At 47.3% G+C, this 18,200-nt stretch overlaps 1 protein-coding gene and 1 pseudogene across 3 annotated transcripts; both read left to right on the top strand.

The window, feature by feature from the left end:
* Nucleotides 1–643: 643 nt before the first annotated feature.
* On the top strand, nt 644–2,309 carry LOC103006577 (heterogeneous nuclear ribonucleoprotein A1-like; annotated as a pseudogene).
* A 5,330-nt stretch (nt 2,310–7,639) lies between these two features.
* On the top strand, nt 7,640–16,825 carry SLC31A2 (solute carrier family 31 member 2). 3 transcript variants are annotated; one of them, XM_007178190.2, is made up of 4 exons: nt 7,640–7,731; nt 11,566–11,632; nt 14,516–14,705; nt 15,785–16,825. In XM_007178190.2, exons 1-4 carry the CDS (start codon nt 7,726–7,728, stop codon nt 15,951–15,953), a joined length of 432 nt encoding a protein of 143 aa, XP_007178252.1. In that variant the 5' UTR covers nt 7,640–7,725; the 3' UTR covers nt 15,954–16,825. The 3 variants fall into 3 exon arrangements, with proteins under 3 accessions (XP_007178252.1, XP_007178254.1, XP_007178253.1); XM_007178192.3 differs by lacking the exon at nt 7,640–7,731 and adding an exon at nt 8,777–8,975; XM_007178191.3 differs by lacking the exon at nt 7,640–7,731 and adding an exon at nt 10,452–10,965.
* Nucleotides 16,826–18,200: the final 1,375 nt, after the last annotated feature.

Raw genomic sequence — 18,200 nt, forward strand, 5'->3', positions numbered from 1 at the left:
CTTGTAAAACTGCATTCTATGACCTAGCCTCAGAAGCCATATAACATCACTTCTGCTGTATTCTATTGCTAGTAAGTGAATCACTAAGGTTGGCCCAGAGGGAACAGAGACCCCCACCTCTCAATGGGAGGAATGTCAAAGAATTTGCAGCTTTTTTTTTTTTTTTACTTAGGAATTTGTTTGTTTACTTAGGATTTTTTTTTTTTTTTTTTTTTTTTTTTTGGTTTGTGTTGGGTCTTTTTGTTGCTGCTCACGGGCTTTCTCTAGTTGCGGCCAGCGTGGGGCTACTCTTCGTTGCGATGCGCGGGCTTCTCGTTGTGGTGGCTCCTCTTGTTGCGGAGCACGGGCTCTGGGGCGTGCGGGCTTCGGTAGTTGTGGCTCGCGGGCTCTAGAGCGCAGGCTCAGTAGTTGTGGCGCACGGGTTTAGTTGCTCCGTGGCATGTGGGATCTTCCCACACCAGGGCTCGAACCCGTGTCCCCTGCAGGCAGGAGGATTATTAACCACTGCGCCACCAGGGAAGTCCCAAGAATTTGCAGTTGTAAAACCACCATACAAGTAGAGATACGTTCATTAGATTACTCCTTTCTGCCCGTGAATGCCGCCAAGCAAGCATCATTAAATTCTCCCCCCTCTACTGCCATCATGTCTAAGTCAGAGTCTCCCAAAGAGCTGTGGGACTCTTCATTGGAGGTTTGAGCTTTGAAACAACTGATGAGAGCCTGAGGAGCCATTTTGAGCAATGGGGAACACTCACAGACTGTGTGGTAATGAGGGATCCAAACACCAAGCGCTCCAGAGGCTTCAGGTTTATCACATATGCCACTGTGGAGGAGGTGGATGCAGCCATGAATGCAAGGCCACACAAGGTGGATGGAAGAATTGTGGAACCAAAGAAGGCCGTCTCAAGAGAAGATTCTTAAAGACCTGGTGCCCACTTAACTGCGAAGAAGATTTTTGTTGGTGGCATTAAAGAAGACACTGAAGAACATCACCTAAGAGATTATTTTGAACAGTATGGGAAAATTTAAGTGATTGAAATCATGACTGACTGAGACAGTGGCAAAAACAGAGACTTTGCTTGCATAACCTTTGATGACCACAACTCCATAGACAGACAAGACTGTCATTCAGAAATATCACACAGGGGGCTTCCCTGGTGGTGCAGTGGTTGAGAGTCCACCTGCCAATGCAGGGGACATGGGTTTGAGCCCTGGTCTGGGAGGATCCCACATGCCATGGAGCAACTAAGCCCGTGAGCCACAACTACTGAGCCTCTGCTCTAGAGCCCGTGAGCCACAACTACTGAGCCCGCGAGCCACAACTACTGAGCCCACGTGCCACGACTACTGAGCCCGCGTGCCTAGAGCCTGTGCTCCGCAACAAGAGAAGCCACCACAATGAGAAGCCTGCACACCACAATGAACAGTAGCCCCCGCTCGTTGCAACCAGAGAAAACCCACGCACAGCAACGAAGACCCAATGCAGCCAAAAAAAAAAAAAAGAAATACCACACAGTGAATGGTCACAACTGTGAAGAAAGGAAAGCCCTATCTAAGCAAGAGATGCCTAGTGCTTCATCCAGCCAAAGAGGTCGAAGTGGTTCTGGAAACTTTGGTGGTGGTCGCGGAGGTGGTTTTGGAGGGAATGACAACTTTGGTCGTGGAGGAAACTTCGGTGGTCGAGGTGGCTTTGGTGGCAGCCGCGGTGGTGGTGGATATGGTGGCAGTGGGGATGGCTATAATGGATTCAGTAATGATGGAAGCAATTTTGGAGGTGGCGGAAGCTACAATCATTTTGGCAATTACAACAATCAATCTTCAAATTTTGGACCCATGAAAGGAGGAAACTTTGGAGGCCGAAGTTCTGGCCCCTATGGTAGTGGAGGCCAATACTTTGCCAAACCACGAAACCAAGGTGGCTATGGTGGTTCCAGCAGCAGCAATAGCTATGGCAATGGCAGAAGGTTTTAATTGCAAAGCTTAGCAGGAGAGGAGAGCCAGACAAGTGACAGGGAAGCTACAGGTTACAACAGATTTGTGAACTCAGCCAAGCACAGTGGCGGCAGGGCCTAGCTGCTACAAAGAAGACATGTTCTAGACCATACTCATGTGTATGGACAAAAAAACCCCTCAAAGACTGTATTTGTGACTAATTGTATAACAGGTGATTTTAGTTTCTCTTCTGTGGAAAGTGCCAAGCATTCCAACAAAGGGTTTTAATGTAGATTTTTTTTTTTTTTTGCACCCATGCTGTTGATTGCTAAGTGTAATAGTCTGATCATGACACTGAATAAATGTGTCTTTTTTTTTTAATGTGCTGCGTAAAGTTAGTCTACTCTGAGGCCATTTTGGTAAACTATCCCAACAGTGTGAACTAAGAATTCCTTCAGGGTGATGCCAGGTTCTATTACAACCTGCTTGGATGGAGAAGCCATTGTCTTCAGAAACCTTGGTGTCGTTGAACTGACAGTTAACTGTGCTGTAACCTGGAGTTCACCATTAAAAGGGTCACCCAAGCAAAGTCATGGAGTTTTTTTGTTATTAATATGATTGTTGGCACACCCCATGCAAACTATCTAAATTGAATTATGGTACCAGATAAAGTTATAGATGGGAATGAAGCTTGTGTATCATCCATTATCATGTGTAATCAATAAACGATTTAGTACCCTCAAAAAACAAAACAAACAAACAAAAAAAAACACAAAAAACACCGTGCAAGTAAAGCGTGAGATCTCAAGGCCCTGTTCGGGGTTATCTCGGCAAGCATCTCAGGTACATTGGGGTAAAATGTGTGCACCTCCCCAGGGCCCCTTTTCCCACTGTAGTTGTGGGGAGGTCTCATCCCGCATCCTGCACATGCTCATCTGAGGTTGTAACAGCTGCTCACAGCCTTCCACAGTGGACACAGTGCTGGGCCAGGTGCAAGTTGGGGGGCTTTTGTCTGCCACTGACTCACTGTAGACCCTACCCTCTGGGTGGCCACGTCTGGCCTTCTGGCCCCTGGATTGCTGCAAGAATCCAGGTTAACAGCGAGAGCCTTTGCAAACAGAGAGAAAGTGATTGCAGGGGGACTTGCTCCATGTTTACCCAGGAGGAATCAGGCTGATCTAAATGCCTGAGGTGATCAGTGAAAGGGAGTCACAGCCCAGACATGAGCAAAGGAGAGGGCTGAAAGGTAGGGTGCCCTCCAGGGATCTGTCTCCTACCTGCCTGTCCTCTGTTTAAGTTTTCCTAAGACTTCACAACTCAAGACCAGGGCTTCCTAAAGAAGCCCTCATCTTTTTTTAACCCCCTCTAAACAGGTTGTATGTTTATTTGTATGATTGGTGGTCTCTCTACCCCTGGTCCATGATTTTGGGAGGCAGGGCCACATTTGGGTTTGCTATCATTGTCCCAACTGCAAGGCCTCTTGACCTCTCAGTTGCTCCTTCCCCAAGCTGGGGCATGACCCTCTGTCCTGTCTGTCGCCATTCCCCCCAGGGCCTTCCCCTGGTGATCCAGAGGCCCCTTGCTCCAGGCTCCCTCTTCTAGGCTGAGGTATTCTGTGGGTTGGGGAAGGGAACCCCGCTTTACCTCATGCTGCTGCACAAATTATTTTCTAACTTCTCCCACAAACCGCCCCAAACCTGCCACACTCTCATGGAAATAAAACCATCACATCTCAGAGGCTGCCTCTGTTTCTGCCACTTCCTTCCTCTGAAGCAATGAAGCACAGAGCGTGTGCCTGCTGGGGTTCATTCACTCATTCAACGATTGTTAATGGACAGTCTGTGTTGCGACATGAACTATTTAAGGGACTGGGAGTGCCTTCTTAAATAAAAACACAGAAATCCCTGTTTTCCTTGAACTTCCATATGAGTGCAGAGAAAGGAAGAATGAATAACCAAATTAAACAGGATGCTACACAGTGATGCATACCATGGAAAAACAACAAAGGAGAGTAAGCAGGGCGAAGGATACAAGAGGGATTGTAGTTTTAAATCAGGTGGTCAGGGTAGACCTCACTAAGAGAGTGACATTTGGGAAAGAAAAGGGAAACTGCAGGGAGAAAAACATACATTAAAAACACTTTGGTGGGCTTCCCTGGTGGCGCAGTGGTTAAGAATCCGCCTGCCAATGCAGGGGACACGGGTTCAAGCCCTGGGCTGGGAAGATCCCACATGCCGCAGAGCAGCTAAGCCCGTGTGCCACAGCTACTGAGCCTGCGCTCTAGAGCCCGCAAGCCACAACTACTGAGCCCGCGAGCCACAACTACTGAGCCCGCGTGCCTAGAGCCCGTGCTCCGCAACAAAGAGAAGCTACCGCAATGAGAAGCCCACGCACTGCAACAAAGAGTAGCCCCTGCTCACCACAACTAGAGAAAGCCCGCGCGCAGCAACGAAGACCCAACGCAGCCAAAAATAAATAAATAAAATAAATAAATTTATTAAAAAAAAAAAAAAACACTTTGGTGATTCTCTGTCCCAGAATAAGTTCCTCACTTTACACATGGCCTTCAGGTTGTCAGTGGCCTGGCTCCTGCTTTTCCCAACCTCACAAAGTCCATGCCACACACACACACACACACACACACACTCTGTCTCCACACTCTGATCATCCTCTGATGTGCATACTCTCCCTGTGCCACACACACCAGATGCATAATGCTGTGTTATGTATTATGTATGTATTATACATTATGCTACTCATAGCATAAATATAAAATAGTAGAAGTTTGGAACTTCCCTGGTGTTCCAGTGGTTAGGGCTCCGCGCTTCCAATGTAGGGGGTGCGGGTTCGATCCCTGGTTGGGGAGCTAGGGATGCCACACGGCACAGCCACCCCACAAAAAATAATAAATAAATAAAATAAAACAAAATAAAATAAAGTAAAATAAAATACTAGAGGTTTGTGGAAGAATGAGAGAGGTTAGCTGAATGGAGCTACATGGAAAACATGCAAAAATCCTAGCCATAGAGTGTTTAACCCCAAACTCAAGCTCACTTATAACTGCAGATCATCAGCATGTGAAGGGGCAGTTAGAGGTCATCCATTCCAGAGAGGCCCAGAGAGGGATAGCGGTGCCCATGGAGTCATACAGCCTTATCTGTGCACCAAGGCCAGATATTCTGCACAAGTAATATTTTGTGCATGTAGGCTTTTCATGGGACCTCAAGTTCCGCTACTGAGCCTCAAAAGGAGAAATGACTAGTTGGATTTCCCCTCCACCAACCGACCACGCATGAGCTGAGCACCCAATTTAAAGGGCCCCTGGCTGATCTCTGTGGCACCCGAGGCAGCACCATCTTTTCTGGCTGGGGATTCTGTTCTGTCCCAGGACTCTGGGTGTGCACTGGAAAGACAAGGGCAGACTCTGTTGCTCCTCGGGAGGAGGGGAGTCTACAGGTTGTCAAGTACGGAATCTGGAAAGAATCTCTTGCCATGGACCAAGGCTTGGCCATCTGTGGTGTTATCTTATGAGCTGGGATTCTGTTCTCTGCCTGGGAGCCAGAGGAGGGGAGTCTCTGGTGGCTCAGAAAGAAAAGGGGCACTTTAGAACTTTAGGACTGTTAGAATCATAACACACACGAGGAAGTGAGAACCAAGTGTGAAGGTCATCGGATTGTAACAAAGCCAACAAAAATAGTAAATGAATAAAGCTTTGTTGAAAATCCTTTGATGGGGGTTGGGGGAGTGGGGGAGTGCATAGTGTGAAGGTCAAGTCTTCTTATTTCTGTTGCCCAGGTAAGACCCAGAGGGGTGAGAAATTACACCCAAATCACCAAGCCCTTGGAGTCCAGATGCTTCAAGAATACGTCTTCTCCCCATTGCTTTCTCCATGGAGCCTGGCACATCCCTGACAGCAGCGGCCCTCCCTCCCAGACCTCCTCACAGCACTGGCCCTGTACTCTTTCCCTGAGGCTGCCCCAATCCCTGATTTCCCTCAACCCTCACTGTCTTTCAGATTGAGGCCCTTAGAAGCTGTGTGACCTTGAGCAAGTGGCTTGACCGTTGAAGTGGCTTCCTCTCTTAGTGTTGTTGAACCCAAGTTCATGTGCTTGACGCACAGTGAGGCCAAACAAACCAAAACGTCGGAGTTTGGAGCAGACATAAGTTTATTGCAGGGCTGAGCAAGAAGAACAGGGCAACTCATGCTCAAAAGACCCAAAATCCCCGATGGGCTTCAGGGAAGCATTCTTAAAGGCAAGGTGAGGGAGGGGCATGTCAGGGTGTGTGATCAGCTGGTGCACAATTCTCTGATTGGTTGATGGTGAGGTAACAGGTTGGTGTCACAGGGGTCAACATTATTAATGCTCAGGCTCCAGTGGGTCTGGGGGTTACCTGCTCATGATCATCTAGTAGTTAACTTCTTCCGTTTGGTGGGGTTTTAGTATCTGTAAAACAAATCAGGAAATTTGCATCAGATATTGTTATCTAGGTACTTCAGGGAGGAATTAAAAAGATTCTGTGACTGCCACATGGCTGATTTACTGTTTACATTCTTACCTGTTTCTCCTGGCCCAACTGCTGTTTTTGTCACTACACGTTCACCCTTTCGATCACTAATTCTTGAGTCAGGGGAGGCTTAGGAGACTACAGCTTTTCTACAAAGAAGAGGCAGGCAGAGGACATGCTGGGAGGGGTCTGTCCCGGGAAGGCCCCATAGGGTCCTGCTCAGTTACGACAGAACAGAAATATTTGCTGCTAACGATGACAATGGCTACCATTTTTTGAGCAAGCTCCCACTGCCAGGTTCTATGCTGATAATTTAACACACAAGACTTCATTTAAGCCTTACAATACCTCTATGACATAGATTCTACTGTTCTTTCCATTTTACTGACTGACCAGGAAACCAAGGCTCAAAATATAAAGCCATTTGCTGGAGGTCCCATAGCCAGTTCTTGCTGGCTCAGGATTTGAACTGAGGTCACATCCAGGTTCAATGTCTGCTAGTAAGGTTCAAGGTCTCTGGAAAGGTTTCTCTAAGAAGCCACTTTCCTCATAGAAAGACTGGAAAAGAGTTCTTCTAAATATATTTAGGATACTAAATATATTTTAAATTAAATACTGTTAAAAGTCCCTCATCCCCTATAAAACTTCCCCCCAAAAACTGGATGGGTGAAATGGACAAACAATACAGAAAAATAGAAATACCAATAAGAAAAAAGTTTCCCATCCTAGTAATCAAAGCAATACAAATTAAATTTACAACTGTGTATTGCTTTTCACTTATCAGATTGGAAAAGAAAAAAAAGAAGAAGAATGGCTACATTAAAAGCCTAGGGCATAATTTCTTTAATTTACTTCTAATTTGTTTCTATTAAGTCCATAGGATGGACTCTTCGATCTATAACTCAACATGTGTTAAGCTTCGCACGGTTTATTATAACAAGCAATAAATCTTTTTATGATAATTGCGAAGACAAGTCAAGTGCAAAACAGAAAGGGGCCAAACGGAAGGCAGAAGGGAGTCCGCTGTGCTGGCAGCTCTGGCCCAGTGACTCGCTTGGCATGGGACCTGGGGCTAGGCAGGGGGTCCGGCACGTGGGTGCGCCCGAGGACGCGCTGAGTGGGGCGCGCCGTGGGGACCACAACTCCCAGGCGCCCGCGCGCGACTGGCCCCGACCACGTGACCGCGCGGCCTCTGCTGCGATCCCGGCGGCTGCGGGCGGGACTTGGAGCCCGGAGACCCGAGCGAGCAGACGCGGCCCCGGCGCCCGGCCGCCCAGCCTGCTCACCATGGCGGTGAGTCCGGGCGTCGCCGAGAGGAGCGGACGCGGGGTGGGCGCTGGGGCGGGGTCCCAGGAGCAGCCGACCTCTGGCATCCCGAGGTGCCCGCCGCCCCTGGATGAGGGCTGGTGAGGGGGTGTGTTGGCAGCCTTGTCAACAGCGGGAACAGGGCTGGGGGCACGCGAGAGGCAGAGCCGGCCGCGTTTTTGGGGTTTCCTTTTTATTTGTCCCTTCTGCTGGGAGTCAGTCCGGCTCGACGAGCAGTCATTACGCGCAGCTGTGGGGCGGCTGAGGGTCGGGGCGCGGTGGGTGAAGGCGGAGTCGAGGGTCCCCTGCTCTGGGCGCAGTGACTTCGGAGAGATTCTGGGAAGGCTCCCAAGAAGAGGGAATGCCCGGAGCATTTCAGCCTGAGGCCGGGCGCGCACACCCCCCCGGGCCGGTTCCCTGTTTTGGCAAGTTCGTGGTCTGATTCTTTTGGGGAAAAAAAAACCAGACCCAGCTGCTTTCCATCCTCCCTACACTTGGGTTAGAAATAGCGTTTCAGATAAACTAGTTTTCTTGGTAGAGTTCACCTGGGCTGGAGAGAATGACAGCTTGCAAACCTCTTTGGTCTTTGAATAAATCATATACGCAATTTTCTTCATCCCATGGAGAATGTCGTAGAATTGAAGATTCAGGAAGCCAACGCAGGTCATTTAGTCAAACGCACACACCCACCTCCTGCCGGTCCTCTAAAAGGGGAAACGGATGGGAAAAGCTTATGTGAAAAGTTACCCAGGGACTTCCCTCGTGGTCCAGTGGTTGAGACTCTGCGCTTCCAATGCGGAGGACGTGGGTTCCGTCCCTGGTCGGGGAACTGAGATCCCACATACCACTCTGCGCGGCCAAATAATTAAAAAAAAAAAAAAAATTCCCCAGTCAGCGGCAGGACAGCGACCTTAATCTTCCCCTAAACTCTTCGGGTTGTAACTGAGGGCACTTTTCTCAAAAGTGTAAGTAACCCCAAATGAGAAAATAAAGAAGAAAGCAAGTCCCACGATTGCTGTCTTCTTCACCACAGCCCCTCCCTAGCAGGGTGGGGCCCTGAACAAGGCGCAGGTAACTCAGCTACTGGAGGCCCGGATTTACCCTAAGCAGTGAAACAGAATGAGAGGCCCGCCCCTTGCATATCTGACCATGGGACTATTTAACTGAAAACTGCAGCTCCAAGTCAGGGTGTGCTGATTTGAATCTTTGTCTGCTGTGAAAAGGCAAGAGAGGTGAGTCTTTGTCCCTTCCTGGCTACTTACTCCCCAGTGGGGTGGACACTCTATATGGACACTTTCAGCTTGGAAATGCTGGACTGTCCGTCTTCCCCTAGCTGCCTCCTGCTTCTCCTTCTTCAGAAGATGTCCTAGCCACCTGCCTCACCGGATGGGTTAGGTGTCCCCCAGGGGTCTTCATTCCCAGTACCCCAGCTGGCTCCCCTGTGCCTCTCCCCCTTGCTGAATACATACACCCCGTTGTAATATCTGTTCACTCCCTCTCCCCTAACAGATGTTAGCTCCTTGGGGGCCAAGGACTTGTCTCCTTTATCTCTCTATCTCCAGCACCTGCACCCCCAGCACAGCAATGCTTATTGATTGAATTAATTGTACTGTTTGGTGGGTGTTCAGGTCTATTGCAAAAACTGTTTGGGGCCCCAGAGATAGCTGGCCCAGGACCAAGGATGACAGAAGGAACCCAGTTATGGAACCTCTCTGGTTAATTAGCCACAGGGGACATTCCAGTCATGTCAACTGCTTTATCAGGTGAACTCAGAGAAGGGGTAGGCGCCTTTAGGCGCCACACCTCCCTCCACCCCACCTGCAGAGATGGTGCCAGAGGCTTCTGAAATTGAATGAGCGCAATTCCAGGATAAATGGAATTTCACAGGATTATTTGTACCCGTTTGTTTTTGCATATTAATCTTTTGTGAACATTTTGCCACCTCAACTGATATTCTCTTTGAAATCTTAACACGGGATGTCTCTGGGTAGTAGGACTCAAAATGATTTTTACTTTCTTTTTGGTATTGTTTCAGCTTTCTACATTGAGCAAGTACCACTTTCATACTAGGGAGATAAAAAGCTATTTTTATTTTAAAATTATTCAACATGATTTTTAAAAGACTGCCTAGGTTTCCATTTTCGTCTTATGAGGTCTCGGACAAATCCATTCCCCTCTTGGGACTCCTTTTCCCCATCTGCAAATGAGAAGGGGTTAGAAAGGGACTAGAATTGGACCAGATCAATGTTTTCCACACTGAGTTTCAGCAGAGCTCACACGTCTCTCCCCTCTTCACCCAGAGTCCTGCGTCTTATATAGTGGAGTTACAAGGAAGATTTTATTTGCTGGTGTTCCGTGGAAAAAAAGTGAAAACCAGGGGACTAACAATTCTCTGAGAAAATAATTAAGTCCTGGAGATATAATGTAACAGCATGGTGACTAGTTAATAATACTGTATATTTGAAAGTTGCTGAGAGTAGATCTTCAAAGTTTTCATCACAAGAAAGAAAAATTGTAACTGTCTTGATGGATGTTAACTAGACTTCTTGTGGTGATCATTTTGCAATATATACATATATCGAATCATGTTGTACACCTGAAACTAATATGTTATTTGTCAATTATATCTTAAAAAAAAAACTTTCTGAGGACACTTCTAGCTCTGGCGTTTGAGGATTCTAATATTTGGCCATTGTCTTTGAAGGCAAAGGCTTCCACCAACTGATCCCAACTCAGCCAGGATCTCCTCAGCTGGGTGAGCACTGACAGTGTTTCTAGAGCTGCTTCTGCTGGCTGAGGTCTTACCCTGTGACAAGAGGGAAACTTCCGTTCCTTGAGAGGGTGAACTAACTGATTGATCTCTCTGGCTTTAATCTTGCCAAACATAGTCATTAAGCCTGATGCGGGCATTTAGAATCATCATTCAGTTCCCATCTTGTTCTCCTTTCTTGGTCACTGAGAGGCAGCATAGATGGATAGGGCTTTGGCATCTAACTAGGCTCGAGTTTGAATCCCAGTTCTGCAAACTTGTTAGCTTTGTGACCTTCAGCAAATTACTTAACTTTTCAGAGCCTGGTTCTCCGTTTTCCTTCCTGTAAGCTGGGTCTAATTGGCCCTGTCACACAGAAGACCGTGGTGAAATGAGACAATATATGAAAAGCCCTTGATGCTACCCTGAACACAGGGTGGACCAGCTGCTTTTCGAGAAGAGCCTTCAGACAGGTGCTGTGTGCTCATTGCTTCTACCTTCATTCTTTCTGTAAGACTGTGCGTTCATCAAGGGCAGAGACATTAACCTTTGTCCATAATGTTGGGCACACAATTGGGCTCAGCAAATGTTTAGTGAATTTCAAGTGAACAGGTGGGCGGTACAGACTGAAGACAGCTGTCCCTGGGCCCTTCCATGATAAACACTGCTGGAGCAGAACAGCTGGGGCCCAGGGGGTAAGAAGAGGCAGTCATTCCTCAGTCTAGTGCTTCTCCCATTGGCTTTGGAGGGCACAGGGGAGTCATCTCAGCATGACCTGAGAGCACTGTGACCCAGTTGGCCCAGTGAGGATGGGGAACTCCCCACCAACACCTTACTTCTACCTGGAACAGGGCCAACTCAACTGTAGCTGTACTGCTGACCCACTGTGGGACCCTGGGCAAGTCCCTGCCTTGTCTGGCCTCATTTGGCCCTGATGACCCCTAATGGCCCTTCCAGCACTTAAGTCCAGTGACCTCATTTTCCTGGGCCTTTACAAGAGGTTGCTGGAGAGCATTAGGGAACACAATTTCCACTGCCCTAAGCCCCCTGTGATGCAATCCCTTCTCTTTCAGATGCATTTCATCTTCTCAGATGAGGTAGTGCTTCTCTTTGATTTCTGGAGTGTCCACAGTCCTGCAGGTAAGAATTGGGAAGCCTTGTACCTCCAGGCAGTGGGAACCTGGGTTCTCGTTATTGTTATTCTCGGTGGACATTTTAGCGAGCCTGACTCCTCTTGCATAAACATTGAGCGGGAACTTTGCATTTATAATTCCATTTGGAACCACTGCCCTTCAGATTGCAAAGGGTTCTGTTATCTCACTGATGCTCACAAAGGCCCAGAGAGAGGCTAGGGGGTGCAGCTTTCCCCTCTATTACAGGGGAGGGAACTGAAGCCCAGAGAGGGGAAAAGACTCGTCCAGGGTCACACAGAGTAAGCATCAGAGCCAGAACTAGATCAAGGCCTCTTGTTACCTCTTAGCACCTCCCTTATACAGGGTTCACTGTCCAGCATCAGATCAGAAGCCCAGAGCAGCTGCTGCAGCCGTTGACCTCAAATGAGAAGAGTATTCCTTTAACTTGAAAAGGCAGAGTCGGGCACTAATTCATGATGGAGTTATATTTCCACTTAAGTACTTGCATTTTAAAAATAGACTGGTGAGATGAGAGCTTTCACTCCAATGATCCAGTTGTCTCTGTTAGGAGCCCACATCTCCCATTTGCCCATTCTCTCCAATCCTTCTATCTCTTTCTAGCTCTTTATACTTTCTCCTCCTATATACCTTTAGACCCGATTCATATTTGTGTTCTTCCACCTGTCGCCATTTTTACTTTCTGGTTTTATAATCTCTGCTGGCAACCTATGGATGGAAATTGCATTGATCACAATATTCAGTACACATCAGCCACCTACCAGGATCTGAAACCTGGGAATGGACTATGAAAGGCATTGTAACATAGTAGAAGGAACACAGGCATTAGAAACAGAGTAGGATATGTTATTCCCTAGCTGAGTAGCTTTATTCAGTTACTTAGTGCATTGAAGTCTGTTATTACATCTGTTAATAGAAATAATACATGTTTCTCAAAAGTTATTTTGAAATAGTATATGTGATTTTGTTAACTATAGCTTGCTAGGCAAATTGTAAAATACAAGTGACTACAAGAGGACTGTTCTTAGATCAGTGATGATAGTGGCAAAGGCAAAAATTATGAATAATCCAATTCTACACAGCTGAGGTGCATTTAAAACAATTTTAAAGACTGCAGTGTTTTGAAAGTGTCAATTCTTAGTTCTTAATTTATTCATTCAATAAATTTTGTTGAGTACCTTCAAAAAAATAAAATAGACTGGAAGCAGCCCAAATGTCCATCATTGCAGGTACTGATCAAATAAATTATGGCCCTCCCTACAATGTGTTACCATTCCAGTAATCTACTGTGGGGTAGACCTAGTGGCTTAAAACAACAGCAGTCATTTTATTATTCTTTCTCAAGGTTCTGAGTTGACTGGGCTCAGCTAAGCAGGCCTCACTCAAAGTCTCTCATGCAGGTATAATCAGACAGTGGCTGGAACTGGAGTCATCTTGAAGAGTTACTCTCATGTCCACTGATTGATGCTGGTTGTTAGCTGGGACTCTCAGCAGGGGTTGTTAGCTGAGGTCCTTGTGGCAGGGCGGCTAGGTTCCAAGAATGAATGAGTGTCCCAAGAGAAAAAGGTAGGGGAGAAAAAAAAGAGAGAACAAGGTAAAAAAAAAAAAGAACTCATGCCTAGTTTTTAAGACCTAGCCTTGGAAATCAGAGAACATCACTTCCATCTTTACTGCTTGAGGCAGTCACAGAGGTCTTCTCAGGCTAAACGGGAGGGAACATGGACCACACCACTTGATGGCAGGAGTGTTGACACTGTAGGATGAGCATGTGGGGTGAGATATAGTGAGGTAGCCATCTTTGGAGAATCTAATCTATCACAGATGTTATGAAGCCAGAGAGATAAGGTAGATCTGTGTGAACTAAGGGGAAACCATGCACAATGTACAGGTGGATGACAATGTCAGATGCTGAAGAGTATGCACAGATAGGGTGCTGTCATTTAGACAAAGGTTTATATATACATTGAGTATCCCTGGAAAGCTATATACACAGAGGCTGCTTTAGACAGGGGCATTGGGGTTTTGGGAGACTAGGTTGGGAAGAATACTTATTTTCACTGTATACCCTTTTGTACTGTTTGAATTTGTACCATGTGCATGCAATTACCTGTAATTTTATATTTCAAAAACCTGCATCTTTTGCAGATGATTTCCTCCTGGAGGCCCCCCAAAATACTATAGCTGGACCATTTAGTATCCCTCCACTTGTAAAAGAGAAGTAGCAATTAGCAGTTAATTTTACACAGCAGTTCTAGTAAGCACTTAATGTTTTCTGTAAAATAGCTGATTGGTTTTTTCCCACTATTACAAAAGTAGTACACAGTAGAAACTTAGGGAAGTTCGGTGAACAGAAAATGAAAAACTGTATCCTAATTTGCTGAGATAATTATGACTCCTTCATCGTATCTCCTTCCTCCCAGACTTTTCTGTATATGCACACGTAAACAGGAACTTGCTATGCATGCTCCTCGCTTAACAAGAAGTCAGCACAGAGACTTGGGCTGCCTGCTGGGGCGCAGCTAGGGCAGCGGGGCACAGATGGCTTCTCCCCACACCAAGCCCCTCACCATGCCCCCGCCGATCCCCCCGCCCCCACCGGCCCCTGGCTTTGCCGGGCAGCTTCTCTTTCTGATCTCAAAGCCACACTCCAGTAGGCCACCCCCATCAAGAAAGGGCTGGAGGGGGAGAGGGACAGGAAGTTCTGAGCCCAGCAAGGGTGGGGAAGAAGATGAGAGAGGGAGGGAGAAGGAATGGATTCAGAGTGGCTGGGGGAGGTGCCCTTTTGCCTCCTGTGCCAGGTCCCCGGGGAAGCTGCCAGAAGAGGAGCAGTGCTTGCCTGGCTGGGCCTCTGTAACTCAGCCTCCTTTGACAGGCATGGCCCTTTCGGTGTTGGTCATCTTGCTCCTGGCTGTGTTGTATGAAGGCATCAAGGTTGGCAAAGCCAGGCTGCTCCACCAGGCCCTGATGAGCCTGTCCATCTCCACCAGCCAGCAGCTCATCGAAGAGACAGACGAGAATTCTTCAAGCTCAGACGCCCCCCCAGTCAGCAGAACCCACCTCAGGTAACAGGCTCGGGACGGTGGGGGTTGGGAGGGGGGAGGGCAGAGTCCTCCCATTCACCCTGAGAGCTAGCCTGGGCCCACAGGGCACTTAGCCCCACTTCCCAGAAAGGAAATTGAGGCCCAGGGAAGGACCAGGACTTGCTGAAGTGCTTACGGTTAGTAACTAGTGACGTGAACTAGAGCCCAGGTCTCCTAATGCCCAGGCTGGAGCTCTCTGAACGGCCACATGGGAGGCTCCAATCTTCAGGACTCTGGTGCAGGCCTCAGTCTAGCAACAGGGGTGTCCACCCAGCCCTCCCCCAAATCTCAGCAGGCTTCCTTAGGTCACTAAGGCTTCCAAACCCAAGATGGGACCTGTGGCTGTCCCATCACAAATGATAAGAATTGCTGTCAGCAACGTATCCAGCTTGGTGGCGGGGGGCGGCTTCTCTCTCCTTTCTTCCCTTCCTGTTCTGATAGGACAGCCACTTAGGATCCCCTTTCTGCCCTCTCTGCAGCTCCAGCTGTGCTTAATGGGCCTACCTGTTTCTTACATGAGTGCCTCAAATAGTCACAACCCCGCTGCAAGGGAGGTATTTTCATACCTGTTTTACTTATGTATGTTTTACTGATGAGGAAATTTAAGTTCAAATAGGTTAAGACATTTGTGCTAAGCCACAGTTAGTAAATGGCAGAGCTAGGAACTAATCTGTCAACAAAGTCCATGCTCTTTCCATTGTAATACTGCCTCTCACAGTAGATTCAGGAAAAAAAAAATCTGCCTTACTGATGATTTTGTATTATCCCTTGTCAGATGTGACAGATTACATATCTCATTTTTCCTTTTTGCCCTGGATACCAGGAAGCTCAGAGCCAAATGTGGTGGAGAAGTGATTATCCTAAACTCCTTGTACAGGTCCCTCTTCCCCTCTCAATCACTGGTTTCTGATATGTCTCTTTAAAAAGAAATCTCTCCTGGGTTAAGCATACAAATTATAAATAAGCTAGTCCTGTAACTCAGTTGCTCTTTCTACTCCCTGACACCAACTACTAGCTTCCAGCTCATTACCAACATTAACTTGGCTCTCCTTTTAATCTAGGTGGTTCTTGTGTCACTTCGGCCAGTCTCTACTTCATGTCGCTCAGGTGGTCATCGGCTACTTCGTGATGCTGGCTGTTATGTCCTACAACACCTGGATTTTCTTCGGCGTGGTCCTGGGCTCAGGTGTGGGCTACTACCTAGCCTATCCACTTCTCAGCATGACTTAGCTGGTGACAGCTGTGCAGGCTCTGGGGCCTGGAGAGAGCTGGGGCCCCTCCTTCCAGACATTGAACTTCCAGCCCCACGTCTCCTTTTTCTTCTGTTGGCTGTTCTCACGGCATCCCCAGCTCCTGGAAACTTTCAGCTGAAGCCAGCACTTGCTCCCTGGAGTTCAGGGGCCACTGCAGCTCCTCAGCCAGGCTGCAGAGGGCCCAGGCATAGTCTTTCTGTGCCTTAAGAAGGGTGCTGTGACCAGAGGGTGGATGGATAGACCAGAACCCGGGGGGCAGGTTTCATGATGATGGCAGCATCTGCTGGGACCTGTCTCCCTTTCTTGGGGGGAGAGTGACAGCAGACTAAAGGCAGAGAAGCAGGACTGTCAGCAAGGCTTTGACCTATCCTCCAAATAGAGTGAGCTCCTCCCATCAGACAGCACTGCCTGCAGGAAGATGATACATTAATGGCTTTAGGTGTCAGGGAGCTCTTCATGGCCTTAATGCCCCCCTCTTATCCTGATCCTCCTTCTATGCAAAACCAAGAACTGCACTGAATAATATTCAATACAAATGTTCTTTATTTATTATTGCTCACCCATAATGATCTGGTAGGGAAACATGATTCATCCATTTAAAATACTGAGTAAGCCACAGTGGGTACTGACTGAAGATGCAATAAGCAGTCAAACCAAAGGATTACACTAGTAGAGTTAGGTGGGGCTCTTCAGATATTTGAACCTTTTCACTTTAAAGAAAAGGAAAGAATAGACCCAGGGAGAGAAAATCACTGCTGTATACTGTAATGTCTACACTCAAGTACCTCATGGGCTAGAGGAAAGATGGTCTGAAGCTTTGAGAATTTAAAAAATATATTTTAATAAATATATATTTTTAAATAGTCTGTGACTGTTTTTCTGTTTCTCCTCATTCACACAGCAAGCTCATGTAACCCTGATAACAACTGCAGGAGCTGAGTGGGGCCAGTGGAGCTGGTAGTGCTGGCAGTAGGGCTGTCCAAGGACTGAGTCTGTCTGTCTGCTAAGAGGACAACTCTGTGCTCAGCGAAACCCAGTCCTGAAACACCATTCCCTCAGGCAGACACCCCCAGTGCCAGCCTAGTCAACAAACCATTCTCTTGTGCGTGTAACAGACATTGATGGTGAACCTGCTATGAGAAAAATAATTGTCACATGGACTATAAACGCCCATGTCAGCACAATTATTAGCACCTTCTCTCCCTGAGGGCAGAAGCAAAAATATATCAAAACCACTTTTAAAAATTTACAATAAGAAGTAGCTGTAACAGAAAGTATAGCATGTGACGCCTTCAGTATTGATCAGTGCATTCTCCCCACATAAGCAGGGAGTTAGTTAGAAAGCTGCTCAGCGTCACAACAAGTATAAGATTTCTTGTCTTGCTGATGGAGGCTCCGGCATCCACGTATGTGTCCTGACCAGCTAAGGCTCCACCCCTGCCCTGGGGCACTGCTGAGATAAGACTCTCCATAGGTGACCAGCAACCTCTTCAGTTTGAGTCTCTTTATTTTTATTTTTAAAAATAAATTTATTTAATTTTGGCTGCGTTGGGTCTTCGTTGCTGTGTGCCGGCTTTCTCTAGTTGCAGCGAGCAGGGGCTGCTCTTCGCTGCGGGTGTGCGGGCTTCTCATTGCAGTGGCTTCTCTTGTTGCAGAGCACGGGCTCTAGGCGCACGGGCTTCAGTAGTTGCGCACGCGCTTAGTTGCTCCGCGGCATGTGGGATCTTCCCGGACCAGGGCTCAAACCCATGTTCCCTGCGTTGGCAGGTGGAGTCTTAACAACTGCGCCACCAGGGAAGTCCCTGATAGTCTCTTTAAATGTGGTTATACATCTGAGGCTTTCACAGCATGAAGGGCTTTTTAAAAAAATCTATGCTCTAGAGAAATGGACTATATGGTCAAGTTAAGTAGGCACTTCAACGTTCTTCAGAGCCAAATCACAAAAGGTGGTATTTTCTCTACTTGAATTTTTTTTTTTTTAATTTAACAAACACCTATATAGTGCATATTATGTGCCAGGCAGTGTTCTAAGCACTTTACAATATTAACTCATTTAATCCCCACAATAAGGTAGAAACTATTTCTGTCCTTGTCTTACAGATGAGGAAGCTTAGGCACACAGAAGTTAAATAAAGTCACCCAGCTAATAAGCGGCAGAGCTAGGATGCAGAGCCAGGCAGCCTGGCCTGCAGTCTGTTCATCAACTCAGATGAGGGTTGAGGCT

The sequence above is a fragment of the Balaenoptera acutorostrata genome, chromosome 6, assembly GCF_949987535.1.
Source record: "Balaenoptera acutorostrata chromosome 6, mBalAcu1.1, whole genome shotgun sequence".
In the NCBI taxonomy this organism is placed as follows: Eukaryota; Metazoa; Chordata; class Mammalia; order Artiodactyla; family Balaenopteridae; genus Balaenoptera; species Balaenoptera acutorostrata.